The sequence below is a fragment of the Sarcophilus harrisii genome, chromosome 1, assembly GCF_902635505.1.
Source record: "Sarcophilus harrisii chromosome 1, mSarHar1.11, whole genome shotgun sequence".
Classification (NCBI taxonomy): domain Eukaryota; kingdom Metazoa; phylum Chordata; class Mammalia; order Dasyuromorphia; family Dasyuridae; genus Sarcophilus; species Sarcophilus harrisii.
This window is the reverse complement of record NC_045426.1, coordinates 638,457,273-638,478,307: the sequence shown is the minus strand read 5'-3', so window position 1 is coordinate 638,478,307 and position 21,035 is coordinate 638,457,273. Positions and strand designations below refer to the sequence as shown.

General features: G+C 41.6%; 2 protein-coding genes across 2 annotated transcripts; both read left to right on the top strand.

Moving 5' to 3' along the window:
• Positions 1-1,280: 1,280 nt before the first annotated feature.
• On the top strand, positions 1,281-7,259 carry LOC100918004 (ly6/PLAUR domain-containing protein 2). The gene is made up of 3 exons (XM_012541863.3): positions 1,281-1,430; positions 3,414-3,533; positions 6,589-7,259. Exons 1-3 carry the CDS (start codon positions 1,373-1,375, stop codon positions 6,798-6,800), a joined length of 390 nt encoding a protein of 129 aa, XP_012397317.1. The 5' UTR covers positions 1,281-1,372; the 3' UTR covers positions 6,801-7,259.
• A 3,378-nt stretch (positions 7,260-10,637) lies between these two features.
• Positions 10,638-20,769, top strand: LOC105749391 (secreted Ly-6/uPAR-related protein 1). The gene is made up of 3 exons (XM_012541862.2): positions 10,638-10,893; positions 18,733-18,852; positions 20,120-20,769. Exons 1-3 carry the CDS (start codon positions 10,839-10,841, stop codon positions 20,317-20,319), a joined length of 375 nt encoding a protein of 124 aa, XP_012397316.1. The 5' UTR covers positions 10,638-10,838; the 3' UTR covers positions 20,320-20,769.
• Positions 20,770-21,035: the final 266 nt, after the last annotated feature.

Sequence of the window (21,035 nt, the reverse complement as noted above, 5' to 3'; positions counted from 1 at the left end):
TTCTTTGGAATTTCCTCTCAATTTAGTTAAGTCTTCTCAGACACAAGATAATAATAGGAGAAGGCGAAAAAGAAAACTAGAAGGAAGGAAGGAAGGAAGGGAGGGAGGGAGGGAGAAGAAAGAAGGGAGGGAGGAAGTCAGGGAAAGAGGAAGGAAGGGAGGGAGGAAGAAGGGAGGGAGGGAAGGAAAGAAGGAAGGATGGAAAGAAGGAGGGAAGGAAAGAAGGAAGGAGGAAAGGAAGGAAGGAAGGAAGGAAAGAAGGAAGGAAGGAAGGAAGGAAGGAAGGAAGAAGGAAGGAAGGAAGGGAGGGAAAAAGAAAAAAGAAATGAAGACAACAAAAATGATGGCTCAAACCTATTCAAGAAAAATAGCTCCTTTCCTCTCAGATTGATAATGACACTAAGAATAATAATGATGATAATAATAATTATTAATTATTATAATTATGATTAACAAAACAATAATAACTGACACTTAAATATCAGTTTAAGGCTTGCCCAGCACTTTGCATTCATTATCTTGTTTGTTCCTCATAAATCCCAGTGAGTAGACACTACAGTTACTCTCCCAATTTCACTGAAATTGAGGCTTCGGAAGATGTGACCTCACAGGATCACAGAGTTAATAGGGACCTTACAAGTCACCAGAACAACCTCCTCATTTGGTCACACAGCTGATAAATGGGAGAAGCAGAGTTTGAACCCAGGTCTTCTTGAGGTCCAAGATTGTTTTTTGTTTCTTTCCATTATATCTCCCACTTTATCCTGGTATGCCCTTAACAAAATGAAAACTTGGAAGCACTGAATGTAAGAGCTGGAAGGCACCTCTGAAGCCATCTAGACCAAGTGCCTGACTGATAATTTTTTCCCTCTGCAGTATCCCCAACCATTCAGCCTCTGCTTGAAGACTCCCCAGGGAAGGGGAAGAATCTCTGAGGCAGAATGTTCTATCTTGGTTTTTTGGGCAGGAACCACTTCATTTTTGCCCTTACATGCCAGGACCAAACAATAATTCATGCAAAGTAGGTTTTAATAAATGATTACTGAATTCCCTTGATGTATAGAACAGCTTTAGGAATGCAGTTTCCAGTGTAGGGCCTCTTAAATGAAGTGGGTGGTCACCATTTTGGGAGGATGCCAAGCCTAAAATAACTGGCTCCTAACCTCCAGCCCAGCCCAGCTCCAGCAGCCCCATAAGAGAGAGAAAGGGGGAGAGGGAAGAAGGGAGGTCCTGGAAATTAGATGAGGCTAATCCTCTTAGAGAACAGGTTTCTCCACCCTTCTCTCCTCCTCCTCCTCCTCTTCCTCTTCCTCTCCCTGGATAAGTCAAAACTATAGGTGCCTGGGAGACGGTTGGCACAACCAAGTAGACCATGTGGGCATCAAGGCTGGTTCTCCTGGCTGTGACTACTGCTGTATTCGGGGAGCTTGGTGAGATGGGGACGGGGGCTAAGGTTGAATGGGAAGGAGAGAGGGGAGAATGAGGAGGGCACAAAAGCAGATGGAAGGTCAAAGAGAAGAGTCCAGAATGGGTTTAAATGAAACATTCTTCTCATTCACAATGGCCTCCCCCACAAGACCCGAGTAAGGTAAAAAAAAAAAGTCAGAGATGGGGGAGAGAAAGAGGGGAAGAGGGAGGAGAGAGAAGAAATAGGGACATTCTATATCTGCTATTTTCTCTCTCTCCACACTTGGGATGTCCTTAGCCTACCTGTTTCATATAGAAATGGAGACAGAAACAGAAAAGGGATTGTAGGAGAAGCTGGGAAAGAGACCTAAGAGAGGCAAAGGGATAAAGGATAATTATGAAAGATGGAGATAGATGTGGAGATAAAAGGATGGGGATATAAAAAGATGAAATGAGGAGAAGAATGAAAGAGGAAGGGAGAAACTGTATGGTGCCTTTTGTCTCTTATCAGATGAAGATACAAAAGATAAAGAAAGATGGAGATAGACTTAACATTTCCTGAGTTTAGAGCTTGCTAGACATAGAGAAAGGAGAAAAGGAAAAGGAGAGAGACAGACAGAAAGATAGACATAGAAACAGACAGAGACAGAGACAGAGATTGAGAACCAGAGAAAGAGAGTGAGAGACATTGAGAGAAAGAAGTTGAGAAAGAGAGAGAGAGAGAGAGAGAGAGGTGGAGACACAAAGAAACAAATAAAGACAGAGAAAGGGAAGGGGGAAGAGAGGGAGGAAGAGGGAGAGAGAGAGGAGGAAGAGGAGGAGGAGGAGGAGGAAAAGATGAAGAGAAGAAGAAGAAGAAGAAGAAGAAGAAGAAGAAGAAGAAGAAGAAGAAGAAGAAGAAGAAGAAGAAGAAGAAGAAGAAGAAGAAGAAGAAGAAGAAGAAGAAGAAGAAGAAGAAGAAGAAGAAGAAGAAGAAAAGGAGAAAGAGAAGGAGGAGGAGAGAGAGAAGAGAAAGAGCAAGGAAGGGAGAGAGGAGGAAGGGAAGAAGCAAGGGAGGGAGAAAGGAAGAGAAAAACAGAAACAGAAACACACACACAGACAGAGAAATTGAGAGAGAGAGAAGTTGAGAGAAGCACAGAGAGATTGAGAGAAAGAGAGAGGAAGAGAAAAAAGAGAAGAGGAAGAGAGAGGTAGGGAGAAAGAAGAGAGGAAGCAAGAAAAGAAGAAGGAGGAAGGGAAGAAGGGACAGAGGGAAAGAAAGAGAGACAGAGAGACAAAAAGAGACGCAGAGAGAGAGACAGAGATTGAGAGAAAAAGAAGGGGAGAAAAAGAGAGAGAGAGAGAGAGAGAGAGAGAGAGAGAGAGAGAGAGACAGAGAGAGAGAGAGAGAGGAGAGGAGATGGAAGATATAGAGAATCAGGAGAATGGTAGTCTTTTAAGAGAAGAGGGGAAGCAGTGTAAAATGAGATGAAAAGGTAGATTGAGGTCAGACTAGGGTTGGGTCTTAGAAAGCCTTGCCCCTTCCCATTTCAAGGGTAAGACTCAGAGATGAAAGGACTCAATTCCCCCATGCCAAAATGAATCAGTGAGGGAACCCACTCCAGTTTTCAAATTTCCCATCTAACAAGATAACAATTTAAAGCCATTAAAATTTAAAGCCATAGAAAGATGAACTCTTCTTGTCATGGACTTATATTGTAAAATTTAAAATGCATTTCCTTTTTTTCAAATTTTCAGTCTAACAAGATAACAAGTTCTGAGGGAACAGAATGCTGTCTGGGAGCCCCTTCCATTTGATGGGTGACTCTACCAGAGCCATGACACCATCTAAAGTCTTGGAAGTTTCTGAGGGGAGGGACCCCATCTTCCCCTCTCTCCTTTCCCTCCTTAGGTCAGGGCTCCGGGTGGGCAGGGAATATAGCATCCCCATTAAGACTGAGACTGAAAGGACAATCAGAAGGGCTGAAGAGATGCTGCCTGACCATACTTCTTCCTTCCCCATGTAGCCTGGGCTCTGAAATGTTTCAGCTGCCCGCAGCCCACCAACATCTCCGAGTGCACTACTATTGTGAACTGTGCCCCTGAGGAGACCATGTGCAAGACGACTATGTATTCCCTGGAGGAAGGTGAGGAGAGGGGTTCGGTTCCAAGGGAACGAGGAGGGAAGCCTCACATGACGGGCTTGGGGCAAGGCAAGCAAAACAATGCAAGAAGGAAATTTTCCATAGAGTAATTCCACCTCTCTCATGAAGATCAGTGGGGTTAGTAAAGAGAAAGAAACCTGGACTTGGAATCACAACATGTGATTTAAAATCCCAGCTTCACCACACAAGCTATGTGGTTTTCTTTCTTTTTTTAAAAAATCTTTTTCCTTTTTCCTTTTTTTTTGGAAGTAGTTGAAGTTATTTGACTTGCCCAGTGTCTGAGTCTTCCTGACTCCAAGGCTAGTGCTCAATCCAATGCACCAACTAACTGACCCAAACTTGTGCTTTGAAAAAAGATATAGACCCAGGGGAACTAGATAGAACAGTGGACTTGAGTTCAAATAACACAACTTACCTGTATGACCTTCATCAAGTCATATCACTTAATTCCAATGCTTCACCAAAAAAAAAAAGGAAAAAGAAAAAAAAACATAGAGCTTCTTGCCCCTTCAATCTCGTCATCTATAAAATGGGGTCTAACAAATATTTATAAAGTATTTATAATGGATTTGAGATCAGAGGACTTGTGCTTATTCTAGCCCTACTCCTTATGCTCTGTGTGATTTTAGGCAACCCTGTCACCTCCTTAGTCCTCAGTTTCCCCATCTGAAAATGGAAAGATTAGACTAAATGGTCTCTAATATCCCTTTCCAGTTCTGAATCCTGGAACTCTGAAAAAGCATATTCTCTGCTATCAGACTTACTAGAGATTGTGGGTTGCAAGGGGTTAAGGTGAGGGGATGGCACAAAGAGGAACTAGAATGAAAAACAAAAAAAAGGATGATATAAAATGGAACTAGGGTAGAGAAAAAACACAGGATCCTGGGAAAATCTGAGGATGGAGACTCGGGGGTGATGGTTCAGGGATGGTGGCAAGTGAAGGAAGGTGTTGGCAGGCAAGAGAGAAGTTTAGGGACAAATGGAAACGAGATAGGACAGGAAAAAGATGAGCAAATGGATAATAGCTTAAATTTTGCTACAATATAGAATTCATGAGTATAATCAGATATGAAATAAAAATAGAAAGTCAAGTTGGAGTCAGAATTCAGTCTTAAATGCCAAGATGAATAATTTTAGCTTATCCCCTAGGTCATAGGGAGCCACCAATGCTTATTGAGTAAAGGTGCAAGCTGGCCACTTTCAATATTATCTTCAGTTATAAAATGGGAATAATGGTACTTACATTATCTAGCTACACTAGAAGTAAAACCTAAATGTGACTTAAAGGTCACTTGGTCTAATGGTTCTCAAATTTATTGATCTCTGGATCCCATTACTATTAAAATTTTTTGAGTCTCCAAAAAGCTTCTGTCTATATGGGTTAAATCTAACATTATTTGCCGAATTTATAATTAAAATATCTTGGCATTTTTATGAAAATAGGTTTGATATCACAGAAAGAGTCATTAAAAGGGGATCTTCAGAGGTCTCCAGGTCACCCTTTGAGAATTGTTAGTCTAGTCCAACTCTGCTATTTTCTAGAGATGGGAAAAAGATTAGAGGATAGTGACTTACCTCACAAAGTTCTCATGAGGAAAAGAGTTTTTAACATTTGAAGTCATAGAAAGATGAACTCTTCTTGTCATGGACTTCTGTTATAAAATTTAAAATGCATTTCCTTTTTTTCAAATTTCCAGTCTAACAAGATAAATGGGGAGTAGTCTGATGAGCAAGAGGGAGGAGATTCCAGCTTTAAACATAACTACTATTCACATCTCAAAATGTTGAGATCACTGGCTTGTTCCAGTGTCTGAGTCTTCCTTTTTCTACAATAACATTGTGTGTTTAGATAGTTCAAGAACTACTCCTTATATTTTATAGAGGGAACTGAAACTTGGAAAAAGGATGATATTTGCCTGGGATCACACAGCTAGTAAGAGTCAAGGTCAAGGTTAAGGTTAAAATTAGCACCTGAACCCAGGTTTGTTGATTCTAAGCCTTCCATTTTTCAAGGGCCATTCTTCTATGGAGATACTGACACACCTAGGAGCCAAGTCCCATTACATTTCAAATATTTTCAAGTTCTTTGATTAAGTATTCATTTTCAATGTAAAGAGAAAAGGATTTGGAATCTAGGAACTCGGGCTTGAATTCAAGTTCTGCTACTTACTATAAATTTGACCCTGGGCAAGTCAATTTTTTTTTTTTTTTTTTACTAAACCTCAGGTTCCTTATTTGTAAAATGAAGGGCTTGGAACAGCCAGCCTCCAAGAACTCTTTCCAGCTCTAGGTGGTACAGGAATAGGCCTGGTGTCAGGAAAATCTTAATTCAACCAGCCACTGACACTTATTAGCTATATGATCCTAGGCAAGTCACTCAACCCTGTTTACCTCAGTTTGCTCTTCTGTAAAATGAGTTGAAGAGGGAAATGGCAAACTACTCCATTAACTGCCAAGAAACTCCCAAGTGGAGTAGTAAAGAATTACATGTGACTGGACAACATTTGAATAAAGACACATCACTAATTTTACTATGGAAAGTCAGAGAATGTTCAACTCATTAGTTAGAAAATTTGTTTTTCCTCCCCCTTTATTGGAATTGGACCCATTCCACTGCATCTGGGGCCACCTCCAGTCTTCCCAATCTATATCTGGCTAATGGACCTATATGGCTTTGGAGAAGAAAGTGAGGCTGGTGACTTTGCACAGCCCCCCCCCCCCCATTTAAATCTGATTCATCTGCAAATTATAGCTTCATCTCCCCAATATCATGGTCCTCTTTGAGAGCAAAAAAGAAACAATAAGACCCATTTTTCTCCAGGAATTCTTAGGGAATACTCAAGATCACCTGAGCACTATGGGTAGAAGGAATCCAGTTGTGATTCAGTCTAGTCATGCTTAATCAGGGATGATTTCCTGGAGCAGGGGAATGTTTGAGCTGGGATTTGATGGTGGGGGCTTGTATTAGCAGAAGGGAATTTAATGTCTGGGCCAGAGGGGCCACCTGACTTGTCCATTATTCCCTGCCCCATTACAGTGTACCCGTTCTTGGGAGATGCTACAGTCACAAAGGCATGTGCCCGGAAGTGTGTGCCCTCAGATGTGGATGGCATCGGTCTGACTCGGCCTGTCTCATGCTGTAACCAAGATCTATGCAACAAGGGAGGGGCTGCTGCTCTGGGGAGCTTTGGGGGGCTGGTCTTCACCCTCCTTGTCATTACCTTCCTCCTCCTATACACTAGAATCTAGAGGGGCAGGGCCGGACAAGGGTTTCCCTCTCCCTTCTTCCAATTCTTAGAGTTTCCTTTTCAATATCCAGCACCCCTAACTCCCCCTGTCTTTATCATTATAGATAGTGGGAGAGAAAGGTGTCACCAGTCTGAGGGGAAAATGGAATTTCTGTCCTCGAGAACTCCCAGTCTGAGGGGGAGATTCAGTCGTGTCCTTCAGGGAGTTCCGGGCTGAGCCAAGTAGATACAGCCTTTTCTCTCTTTTTCTGACTGCTCTCCACCTGGTTTACACATCTATAAAATAGGGATCATAGCACCTACCTCACAGGGTTGTTAAAAGGATCAATTGAGATAAGACATGTAAAGCACTTACAAACTATAAAATGCTATGAGAATCTTGTTGTTAGCTATCATCATCATCATCATCATTATCTCCACTTGTCTATTTTTCTTTCTCCCAATCTCCTTTCTGTTTCTCTCTGTGTCCTTTCTACCTGCCTTTCTCTCCTCTCTGTCTGTTCTTGCTTTTACTGGCTATTGATCTCTATCCACTGTCTCCTCTTTTTGCTGTGTCTCCACTCACAGTGTGTCTCCTTCCACCCGACAATTAAAGGTGCCCTACAACAGACTAGCTGACCTGATCAGTCTATCCAAATCAGTGGAGCTGTTCAAGCACGGACTGAACGGCCATTTATTAGGGGATGTTTCAGAAGGAATTCTTAACTTTTCCAAGGAGGGGAAGCTCCTCATTTCTAAGGATCAAGTTCTTCACTGAAAAAAAGGGGGGTAAAAATTACTACCTACCTCAAAGGATTGTTGTAAAGGAAGGTTTTGTGAGCCTGAAAGCTCTACAGAAATGCGACTCCTTATATTCACACAGAATTAAAGAGCACAGGACGCATCAATCCCGAAAACACAAATATCCACATATGCACAATCATAGATACACAAAGAAGAATAACACTTGGCATTGGTATATTGCTAAAAGGTTTGCATGGGCAGCTATGGATAAAGTGCTAAGCCTGGAGTCCAAGAGACTCATCTTTCTGACTTCAAATCTGGCTTCAGACACTTGCTTAGCTTGTGACCCTGTACAAGTCATTTATCCCTGTTTGCCTGTTTCCTCATCTATAAAATAAGCACTTTACACATATCATCTCTTTGCTACTCACAAGATCAAATCTTATTACACCCTTTTCATAGATGAGCAAAGTGAGACTCAGAGGTTAAGTGATTTGAACATAGTCATATGACTAATAAATGTTGAAGGGAGAAGGTCTAGCTTGACTCCAAGTGCAACACTCTATCCACTATACTAAACTGCCTTCCCAGCAAAGTTCTCCAATCTATCAATTATTCAACCTTGGATATACAATATTTATTCAATGCAGATATGCATGTAGACACAGTCACAAATATTTACACAAGTAACCATTCATATACATGTATATCACAAGACAGAAGGGGCAGAGTGAGTAGAAGAGGGAACATGTACATATATATGTACATCCCAAGACGAAGGGGGAAGAGGCGGGTGGGGGAGGAAGGGGCAAGCATGGAGAGATACTTCCAGAAGTTTATCTTCACTTGCTGTCTTGGAGTCCATCCAGTAAGCTGTGGTTCTTAATATGTGGCTTAAAGGACTATATGGGATCAGGTAACTGAATGTGGGAGTTGCAAAATTATGATTTATTACCAGTAAATGTTTGATTAGTCAACCTAGTTTATATTCCCATGTACTCAGGGTCAAGTAAAAATGTTTTGAATGAAAAGGGGTCTCGGGTGGAAAAAGTTTACGAAGCCCTACAGAAGGTCATCAAAAAAGGAGCTTCAAAAACGTTTCAGATTAGGAAGGAGGGTCAAATCTTAGTACAGACCATTCTAGATTTATGTAAATTTAAATTGTGCAAATTCGACTTTACATTAAGAATTCTGAAACCACATTCCCCCCCAAAAAAAACATCAATGCTAACTTTACAGTAATATGTTCTCTCTGCCTCAGTCTCTCCCACTCCTCCCTTTCCTGGCTCTCCACTGGATTCTCCCTGGCCTCCCACTTCCCACCAGGAAAAAAAAACCCAAAAGAACAACTCTCTGGCGAAAGAAGAATAATGGAAACACAGAGACATTGCTAGAGCATAGCTGCCTTCCATAGGGCCTTGGCCCCAAGAGATCTTTTCCTACTCCCCCTCCAACCACAGTGGTCACTCCACCCTCTCCTGCCTACATCTATTTGCCCCTCCTGCCACCAGGCCCAAACATAACTGACTAAGACTCCCATATTTCCTCCTCCTGCTCGCACTTCTATGGTCCTGCCCCCCACTTATCCTTGAATCATGTCCAGGTTCTCTCCTTCCACCTGTACTTGGCTCCCTTCTTGCTCCCTTCCTCAGACGCTGGAAAATTTGAATTGAGTGTTTATATAGAGGTCTGCTGAATGTTCCACTTATGTAAAGAGAGAATGTGTGTGTCTTTGCCAATTATGTTTACTGCATTTCAATGACAAGGTGGCTTAACCACTTCATTGGCTCTTAGGAAACCTGGGTTCCAATCCCAGCTCTGCTACTAACTGACACCTTGGATCCTTGGACAAGTCCTGATATGATTTCCCTTTTTTCATCTATGAATTAGAAAGTTGGATTCCAAGGTCTCTAAAAAATGGAGAGATACTTCCAGAAGTTTGTCTTCACTTGCTGTCTTGGAGTGCTGCTCCCTCAGAATTGCAGATCCCCAAGCAATGACCAAGATCAAGGAATAAGCAAAGGAATCTGGCAGACCATAGTGTGCTGATGGGTTCCCAGTGGGGTAGCTGATGCTTCCTGTCCCACCTCTGACCCTCTAAGAATTGTAAATTGGTCATACATCTCCCAGACCTCAGAGCTCAAACAAATTTATCCTGAGCCTATAACCTCTCTCTGCTCTGCCTGTACACACACACACACACACACACGGGAGAGAGAAGAGAGGAGAGAGACAGAGACAGAGAGAGACAGAGACACAGAGACACAGAGAGAGAGAGAACAAGAGAGAGAGAGAAAAGAAGAAGAAGAAGAAGAAGAAGAAGAAGAAGAAGAAGAAGAAGAAAGAGGAGGAGGAGAAAGAGGAGGAGGAGAAAGGGAGAGGAGGGGTACACACACTAACTCCTGCTCATTCCCTTTTAATACTGCATTTAAACAAGTTACCCTTAGCCCACGTTTTCTTCTTCCCCCTCCGACAGCAGCTCCCCAGATCCACTGAACCTGCTCTCCTGCTCTTCACCCTATATTTTTCTTACTTCCTGTTCTCATGTGTTCCAACCAGTTCTCCCCAGTGCCATGCAAAAGTTGGCCCAGGTGATCTGGCAAGCCTTCTGCCCCATTGCACACCTAAACTCAGGTCCATGTAGTTGGAAGAGCAGGACCTGTGATCATAAGATAACACTTTAAATCCAGGTTCATCCCACCAACTGTGCTGTACCTATGGGATATCTCTTTGGGTCTCAGTTTCCTTCTCTGTAGAATGAAAGGATGGGATTAAATTACTGCTTTGGTCCATTCGGGTCATCAGTGAATGATCCTAGAAGCCTAAATAGTACACAGATACTTTCTCCAACTCTCTCATTTTCTCCCCAGTGATCCCCAGTAGCGCCCCGATCCTCAGCCCTGCACCCTCCTCGCCACCCCCACCCTTCCTTGCTCCTGGCACTCCCCCACTCCATCCCTTCTGCCTTCTCATGCCTCCCCTCCTCACCTCGGCTCCCCTGCCCCTCCCTTCCCACACACATACTCCGAGACTCCTCCATCCTTGACCGCCCAGGTGACCTCAGTACGTTCCGTGCACCCTCCTCCAGCACTCGAGTCCCCGCCCAGCCCCCACACCTCTGGGCTCCTACTTACCTGCGCTGTCCCGGAACCCAACCAAGCTTCCCAGGTCCTAGTCTCCCGACTGCAACTCGTTCCCTGAGTTCTGCCTCTCCCACCGAGCTGCCTTTCCCTCTGCCCCATCCCCGCCCCGCCCCACCAGCTCGCCTTCCCCAGGTACCCTCCAGACCCACCTCCCCCGGCCCGGAGATTGTACCATGCCCAAACCTGCCCTGGTTGCCCTCCTGCTGGCAGCGGCAGCCCTGCCCCGAGGTAAGTGGCTTCCCAGGACCTTCGCAAGGAAATTCTGGGAGGGGACGGGCACCAGAAGTGACTGAGAGCCCTTAAAAAGTCCCCTGAATTCTCTCCAGCTGCATGTCAACTCTGGAAACTTGGGTGAGGGAGGGGTTCTCTAAGCGTCTGGGAGACACCAGATTCCGAAGATCCTGAACTGATCAGCCAAGGGCGGAGTTGGGGCATGGGGGTGGGGAGATGGCCTTCTTGGACAGGGCTAGCTTAAAAAAAAGTCTCACAGTCTAAATGGTCCTTTCCAAACCCTCCAAACCCGTCTGTTGTTTGTCTGTTTCTAAGGAAGGACTTTCTAACAATCTGAGCTGGCTCTTTGAGGAGTAGGCTGTCTGGAAAGGAAATGAGTTTCCAGTCGCTGAGCGATAAGCAGACTGGCCCTTCTAACCAGGAGACTGGGGGGAGGAGGTGGGAATGGGGAGGTTCAGCAGGGGGCTGAAAGTTGTACTAGAAGTCATCTCCTGCCAACCATTCTTCAATACTGGGGTTCTTGGAATCTAACGTTTTCTACTTCTGAGATTCCAAGAGTCTAAGACTCAGTCATTATATTCCCAGTGTAGATCCCCATGCCCTTCCTCACTCCCCACCACAACTTTCCACTAGGATGAGAGAAGCTGAACAGAGAAGGTGGGGGCAGCAATCCCTCAAGATGACTTCTCATTAGGGGAGGGATCAACAGGATGGGGGTTGAGTATTAAACCTTTCTTTGGCAGAGTCCCAGTGTGGTATGGGAAGAAAGTTTCTTAATCGTTTTTCTAGCTCAGATCCTCCTACACCCCAAGGCATATATATGCAATTTTGTTGTTTAATATTTTACTTGTTAGATCTAAAGATTGTGTCATATATGTTACCCTCATTCAGGCTGGAAGTTCCTTGATGCCCCAAGGAATAGGTCACAGTTTGATATCAGAAATAGATCCTAGAATTCAGGCAATCCAACACTTACCCTACAAATTAATTTATCATTTAGCAGACTTCCTTTGCCAACAATCTTGGGCTTAAAGACTTTTCCCACTTAGGGGCAAGGACAGGGACAGTGTGTTGACATGCACTACTGACCTATCCACATTCCCAGTAGTAGAGCAAGTTTTTATGTGTAGTTATTTTAAAAGCATAATCCCTAGTTAGGGTGGGATGGGAGCAGGAAAAAAGATAGGCTGCCAAATGCTGGTGTCAGGACTCCAGGCCCTTCTGGGGTAGGATTGGTTTTAGATCCATTACCATCTGGGGAAAAGTTTAGATTCATCTGTGATCTGATACCTTCATCTAAGACCCTTACCCCCTTAGGATTCACCCTCTGGAAATTCTCCTAATTATTACTTTCTTGAAGTCCTTGGAGTTGATATAAAGACCCCTGGAAGTAGGCATCTAGATAATCTCTAAGGTTCAGACATTTTGTATTCCAGGTCTCCTCCCAGTTCTACCATTCTATGTTTTAAGACTCCCTCCAATGCTGACATTCAGTGTTCCAAATCTTCAAGTTCTTATGTTGTATGAACTCTTTGGGATCTATTACTCGGTGTTTTAAGACCCTTCCATGTCTAATATTTTATTTTCTAAAGCCCCTTTTAGCTTAGATGTTAGATGAGGAGCTTCTTAGATCTAATATTCTAATATATCTTCCATCCCTTACAGTTATGTCAAGGGTTCTTAATCTTTTAGTATCATGAATTTCTCTGGCAGTCTGGTGTATGAACTCCTCAAAATAATTCTTTTAAATTCACAAAATATAGGAGATTGGAAAAAAAACTCTACTGAATTGTGATTATCAAAATACTTTAAAGAATTTCACAGACTCCAGGGTAAGAACCCCTGACTATGATATACTCTCATTCTACATGGGGAAATGAAGGATGTATGTGTGTGTTGGAGATAGAGATAGGAGTAGGAGGGCATGTCAATGAGGGAAAAAGAAGTGGTTGGTGAGGAATGATTGGAGAAGATTAGGAAAGCAGAAGAACAGCCCTAGGGTCATAGGACCCTAATATAGACAGAATGTTGCAGAGCAAATCATTGATGTCATAGGTCCACTCATCTAGTCTTCTACCTTCCCATACCCACTCATCCCCATTGTGGAAAAACATAAGAGGAAGAAACTTGGTCTGGATGCAGACATGATTCACAAACAACAAACAAAAAACAAGGTATTATAAACTATTAGGGAACTGTCAAAGTGAAGGTAAGGTCTTTAGGATGCAGAAATTTGGGAAATTTGGGGAAACTTCCTGGAGACAGTGTGATTTGAGCTGGTCATTTGTAAGGGGTTAGAATCTTAGAAATAAAAAAGATCTCCGATGTTATCTTGCCCAACAATTCTTCTCTGTTATACAAATGTTCTTAGAGAAGTCAAATGGCTTGTCCCATAGCAATATCTGTCACAAAGTCCCATTGGAACCCAAGTTTTTGAATTCCAAGCCCAGAAGTGCTTTTGTGAGTTCCCTGGTCAGACCTGAAGAGGGCAAACTCTGCCCACATATGCAGGGACATCATTGTAGACCTGCCCTTGGGCCCCTTAGCTTGGGGCCCAATTCTAGAGTGAAGTCTTTGGCTGGGTCTGGACAGCAGAATGTGTCTCCCAGAGGCACCTGCTGCCTCAAGTTCTTTGGTTCCATCCCTGCAGACTGGGCTATGGGGTAAGAGCCTCTTGTATCTAAGGAGTCCCAACATAGCCATTGCCCTTCTCCAACTGTCCAATGTTGGGCAGGCCAGCAAGGGAAAAACCAAATCTAGGGATGGACTTCTGGCCAAAGCCTTGCCAGTCTCTATGATCTATTTACCAAGCACTCATGGGAACTCACTCATTCCCATGAGCTAAGTCCAGACTACCAAGTTTTATTTCTAAAATGTACCCAGGGACATTTTGGCGACTCAATGGATAGAATATTGGACTAGAGACAGAAAGACATGAGTTCAAATCCAGCCCCAGACATTTACTAGTTGTATGACTCTGGGAAAGTCACTTAACTTGCTTCAGCTGCAGTTTCCTCATTTGTAAAATGGGGATAATAATAGCATCTACTTCCCATGACTGTTGGAAAATCAAATGAGGTACTATTTTTAAAGTTATTGCAAGCTTTAGGGGCAGCTATGTGCTATAGTGGATAAAATGCTGAGCCTGGTGTCAGGAATATTCATTTGATCTCAGATACTTCCTAGCTGTGTGATCCTGGCTAAATCCCTTAACCCAACTTGCCTCAGTTTCCTCATATGTAAAATGAACTGGAAAAGAAAATGGCAAACTACTTCAATTATCTCTACCAATAAATCACCCCCCAAATAGGGCCATAATAAATTGGATACAATTGAAAAAATTTTAAATCCATATATAAATGTTATTACTATTATTTATTATTGAAACTCTTTCAACCAATGAAGATAAATTTCTGAGACTACAGTCCTACAGAGCTGTCTGGGGCACTGAGAGGTTAAATGATTTTACCCAAGATTACATAATTAATATGGATTAGGGGGAATTTGAATTCAGATCTTCCAGGCTCCAAATTACCCATTACTATATTTGTCCATTACCCCTTCAATCCTGTCCCTTCTTACATGATAATAGCTAAAACAATTACAATTGTATAGAGCTCTGACATATAAAAAGTACTTTCTCTACACCTTTATGAGGTATATGCTACAGGAGTTATGCTCATTTTTCAGATGAGGAAACTGAGGCTCTGAGAGACTTGTTACCTTTAGTTACTTGACTATTAAATAGTAAAGACAAGACTGGAACTCAGGTCTCATGATTCTGTTATCTTCTTCAGAAAATAATTAAAGCTGCCCCACAATAGAATGGACTGGCTGAGAGTTAGAGTGGTCCTCATCACTGAGAGATAAACTCCTTGCTAGTCCAGACTGTTTCATGTTTTTTTGTATTCATGTTTTATATTTTTGTATCTCTACTACATAACCCAGTGCCTGGCAATTTACTTGTGGTTGTTGCATCATTTTTTAGTCAGGTCTCACTCCTTATGACTCCATTTCTTTTTATTTTGGGTACTTTTTTTTTTTTTGGCAAAGATACTGGTTTACTATTTCCTTCTCTACCTCATTTTAGAGATGAGGAAACTGAGGCAAACATGGTTAAGTGATTTGTCTAGAGTCACACAACTAGTGTCTGAGGCCAGATTTGAACTCCTGAACACAAATCTTCCTGATTCCAAGCCTAATGCTCTGTGCATTGTGCCATCTAGCTGCCCTGTTTCTCAAGTTATAGATGTTTCATAAATATTTGCTAATTGACAGATTAATTGAATCTAAAGCTATATGACATAATGTAGTTAAAAAATTGCAAAAAGGATTCTTGCTCAGATATTGATTTATATACTGCTCAAGGTTCCTTTAAGTAAATACAATTGCTTTTTTTTTTTTTTTGTCTTTTGTGAGTCCTTTAGGAATCAAAGGGAGAGAAAACATAAGGATAAGAATATTCAAAATAGTATTAGATGAATATGAAGACTCTTTTTCAAATGTGTAAGGAATGTACATTATGAAAAACCTTCTTAAGTAGATTTTCTCCTCACTGTTAATAGAAGAAACATCATTGGCTTTTTCATGTTGTCATATCTTTTTATTATAGCTAAAAGCTATCATAGTTCTAAGATTAATATAGTTTAAAACATGAAAATTTGAAGACATAGGCTGGAACTAACTGGGACTGATAGTTAAATTTTGAGCTTGAGCATTGTACCTCAGGAGTTGGGAAAACTGGAAATCAGCACTGGGGTTGCTGTTAAATTGATTATCTAGATTTAAGAAGATAATTTTAAAAATGTAAAGTATGTTGTACATGCTCCCCTTCCTGCCCCCGAGAACTGGTTGTTAAATATTTACTAGAACCTCCATGTTTCCATTTAAGATTCTTTAGAGGTTTTAGTTTCTTTATCTGTACAAGGTAAACTAAATGATTTCAGCTTTGACTTTGGGGAAATTTATCCTTGTCAGAGCTGGGGCATCTAGTCAAGCATAAAAGAGTTTGGCCAGCAGGAGGCAAACAGGCTTGCCTGGATGCTAGATTCAATATGTAAAATAGAAAAGTGGAACAGGTTTCAATCCAGCACTCAGCACCTACTGCGTTGTTGACAGAAACAATGGGCGTCATGCAAAGATGAAATAACCTTCATTCTTAGAGAGCTTATGATGGAGGGACTGAAGTGAGAAGTGGAAGAAAGGGAATTCTATAATCCAGAAGCCAGGCAAAATCCAGAAGAGGCTAGAGAAACTTTCTATCTTTCTTGGTCTTACATTCAAGGCTTCATAGAGTCTTAGACTGAAGGGATCTTAGAACACATGATGCTGGAGTCAAAAATGGCCTTGGAGACCATCTATTCCTAAAAAGGAAATGACTTACAATACTTACATTAGCTCCCTTACACAGGGAGCCAATGACTACTATTCTAATTTCCTCTTTCCTTTGTTCTTAACATGTACTTTCCACTCTAGTTAGATTTGTTTGAAAAGAGAACAGGTTTGGAGTATTCATGACCCTGGGCAATGTTCTCCTCTCTGGGTCTCAGTTTCCCCCTTATGTAAAATGTATTGATTATACTAGATGGGCTCTAGGGTCTCATTCAACCCCAAATCCTATGATCCTCATCACCATTGCCCAGGCTGCTCCCCAACTTGAAAGACCTTCCCTTTTTCTTTCTCTGATCCAAATCTACCCATGCTTCAAACTCCAGGCTCATGTCTTCTCTCATCTTTCCCAGATGTCTCTAATCTAAGATGACCTCTCCCTTTTGAACACTTGAACTATGCCATCTCCTGTGGATTAAGTCTTGTCTCCCTCATGAAGTTCTCCCCAGGGTCAGGAATTGAGCTTCTCCTCTCCCTTTCTCCCCCATGCATCAGAACTCAGGATAAACAACACAAATGTTTCAATTCAATTCATCAAATACAGGGATCAAATAGGAATCATTCTTGAGGATAGACTAAAAAATTAAGCCTGCATTTTCTGAAGAAATGGAGGCTGAGAAAGATCAGAATCAAAAGAAAAGACAGACACAGCTTGAACATGTTTAAAACTTAAGAAACTTTCCCTTGGGGAATCTTAGGGAGCTGGGAGAAAATAGATTGGGATCTATCTATATGGACTATATAGACTAAAGAAGATGAATTTTGGGAAAACTGAAAAGCAGTATGGCAAAAATTAGGTATAGACCAATATCTCACACCGTTTACCAAGATAAGATCAAAATTGATTCATGACCCAGATATAAAAAGATATAAGTAAAATAAAAGAATATGGAACATATTACCTAGCAGATTTATGGATAAATGAAATTTATGAATTACATTAAATTACATTGGTTACATTAAATTAAAACAAATTTGTACAAATAAAATCAATGTAGTCAAGAAAAAAGGAAAACAGAAAATCGAGGAGGAAAAAACTTAGTTTTTCAGATAAAGACCTCATATCTCAAATATATAGAGAATTAAGTCAAATTTATAAGAATATAAGTCATTTTCCCAATTGATAAATGGTCAAGGGATATAAATAGGCAGTTTTTGGAAGAAAAAACATATGAAAAAGTGCTCAAAATCACTATTGATTGATAATCAAATTAAAACAAATTAAAACAATTTTGAGCTCTCACACCTATCATCACACCTAACCAGCTCACATCTATAAGACTGAAACAATAGAAGAGGAAAATGACAAATGCTGGGAGGAACAACCATTTTAGAGCAATATAGGACTATGCCAAATAGTTATAGATTGTGTATACCCTTTGATCGAGCAGTACTGCTGTTAGATCTGTTTCCCATTTTACATTACTTCATATGTCTTCTTAGATTTTTCTGAAGCCATCTCCTTTGTAATTTCTTACAACAGAATAGTCTTCCATCACAATCATATACCAAAACTGGCTCAGCCACTTTCCAGCTAATGGGTATCCCCTCGATTTCTAATTCTTTGCCACCATACACACAAAAATCTGTTAAAAATATTTTATTAATATATTATATTACATAGTAATACATTAATATTTATACATATTTTTTCCTTTTCTTTGACCTCTTTGGGGGCATAAATCTAGAATCAATATTGCTGGGTCATAGGGCACAAACTCTGGCTATAAAGCTCTTTTGTAGTTCCAAATCATTCTCAGAATGGGGTCACTTTTTACTTGAACAAAGCATTGGGCACACGCATCCAGCAACAGCACCAGTTGTGTATGTGCCTCTGTATTTGCGTAGTTTCATGATTATGTGTTTCCTGGTATATTTGTGTCTATATTTCTGTAACTTCGGTGAATGTATTGTAAGCAAACATCAGTGTGACTCGGTGTATGTCTTTTTATGTCATTAACCTGAATGTGGCTGAACCAACAGCATAAAATGTTTGAAAGGAACCTGGATCATCGAGAGACCAAAGTTCAAGCTAAATACTTGTCATTTCCCCCTCTCTAGACCTCAATGCCTTTTGTGTAATGAGGGGATTGGATTCTCTGATCTCTGAGACCATTCAATTGTAAGTCTGTGGTTCAAGGAGATGCTTTAGGATTATAGATTTAGGACCTGGAGGCTTTTAGAGGCCAGTGACTCCAACTTTGTCATTTTACAGTTGGAGAGGTTAAGTGTCATGCAGCTATTTTGTATTTATGGTGAGATTTGAATCCACATTAAGCCCAATGCCCAGATGCTACCTATTCTTGTCCCTGTGTCTAAGACTGGAGTCCTGTGCTTGTACCTATATGTATCTCTATCTTTATGGGTCTATATTTCTGTATCTGTCCATATATGTCCATGTGCCTCATATATGTGTGTGTATACACTGAGAATTCTTCTACATTGCAGGTGCTTCTCTGAGCTGCTTCTCCTGCTCCAAACCCACAGCTCTGTCTCTTTGTACTGATGTAGTCAATTGTTCAGCCACCGAGGGATGGTGTCAAACCATGCTGCTGTCTCTGCAATCTGGTAAGCCCAGGAGATAGCTGGGAGAATCCCAGGGCCTCTGCAGGTAAGGGGAAATAAAAGCTAGGTCCAAGGTACCTCCTCTGGGGGACAGAGCAACCAGTGATGGAACCTCCCATCACCTTATAAACAGCCAGCTCCCAGTTATCTGTTTGCAAATTCACTAACCAAATCTCTTACCAGTCATGTGAGTAGGGACTGTTTCATTATATTTGTGTCTCTGGCACCTGGTATAGTGCCTGGCCCATAGTAGTCACTTAATGAATGCTTGTTGATTGCTCTCAAAGGAGATTTCCAAATCTAAATCTGTGATTTAATGCATTAAGTCATAGGCTTAAACCTGTAGTGGATATCAAGAGAGGGGAGTGAAGATATAGGAAGAAAAATTTTAGCTTATGTGTTCTTAGAATGATAGTCATTCATTGATTTATTTATTAATGGAGATACCTAAGACCTAAAGAGGCACTATGACCTAAATAAGGTCACACAGCAGGACAGGCTTAGAGTCAAGAACAGAACCCCAGGTTTCCTAATTCTTAATCCAATGATCTTCATTCTATTTTCTACCCACCTCCACTTCAATATAAGAAAGAACTTTTTCACAGTGAGAGCTTTTCTCATGGGGCAAACTACCTCAGGAAGTGGTAATCTCCCCATCGCTTGTAGATATTCTGACAGAAGCTGACTTCCTCTTTGTCATTATATATGCCCTGCTAAGGAGAACAAGATAACTACTAAAGTCCCTTCTAAAATTGAGATCCAGAATTCTCTGTGTTAGCTTGAGTGGGTATAGGAAAGAAATAAGAGGCTGAAAGAAGGAATGGTGGGAGGAATAAATCTGAAGTTAGAGGACCATGATTTAAATAGCTCTGTTCTTACTGTGTGACCATGGACAAAATATTTCCTCTCTCCAGGTCTCCATTTCTTATTTGTAAAATGAAGAGGTTTTACTAGATGACCTCTAAGATCCCTTCTTGTGTGTGTGTGTGTGTGTGTGTGTGTGTGTGTGTGTGTAGGGAGGGAGGGAGGGAGGGAAGAAAGGAGAAAGGGAGAAAAGAAGAGAGGGAGGGAGAAAGAGGGAAGGAGAGAAAGACAGAGAGACAGAGAGATAGAGACAGAGCAGAGACAGAGAGAGAATCCAGGATTTTGGAGTTATTGTGGCTCTGGATATCTGTTATTCATGCCACAGAAGACAGGAATATAAAAATCTAACTGAAAGCAGCAAAGGGTAGAACAGGATCTTGTCTCACTGCTTTCTCGGATTTTTCAGGTTATCCCTTCATTCAGGAGAAAACAGTTCAGCGGGGATGTGTGGCCTCCTGTATTCCCACAGACCCTGAGGCCATTGGAGAATCTCAACCCATCCTCTGTTGCAACACTGACCTCTGCGTGGACAATGGGGCCCTGGTGCCCCGAGGGTCTGGCCTTACCCTGATTGGAATCCTGTCGGCCCTGCTCAGCCAATGGTAGCTGATGAGGGTAGGGAAGGTCAGGGTCAGACTTCTGCCCACTTTAAATAATCCTTGAAAGCCTGAATCTAGGGATTTATACCAGCTGCCTGAGGTGAAAGCACTAGATCATGGTGGGGGGAAGGGAAGAGAGGGGTGGAAGGAAAGGGAGATCTGGCCTTTTCCTGGATGCTCCTGATTGCTCAGCCTGACAGACATGGCTTCATTCAGAGGGATCCTGGTCAGGAAGCATCCTATGTGAAGGGAAGATTAGAAATTTGCTCTAGAGAGATCTTTAGTTTGAGAGACAACATTGCCTGTATTGTCAAGAAAGAAGGCCAGAAAGAAAGCAAATCAATGAAATAACTGTTCATTGCCTCTTCTAGGCAAAGCACCAAATGAAGAGAAAAACAATTAACAAATTTCATGGGCTACCTTTTCCTTCATTCTTCCTATAAAAAAATCTATAGGTTCTTCTTTTAATAAATCCCTTTTTTAGTCCTAAGTACCAGGGTCACTTGAGCATGTCATATATAAATTCAGTCTCTTTGGACTGACACCTCCAACCTACAAGGATGTTGGCAAGGGGCCTTCCTAGAGTGAAAGGTAAGAAAAAGTGATCACAAGTACAACTAAATTGCTACTACCCAAATCTCAGGATCCTGGGGATTGGACAATGAAGCAGGGAAGGGTAATTCTGGTGTGTGAGGAATACATTTCTGTTCTTTACTACTTCAG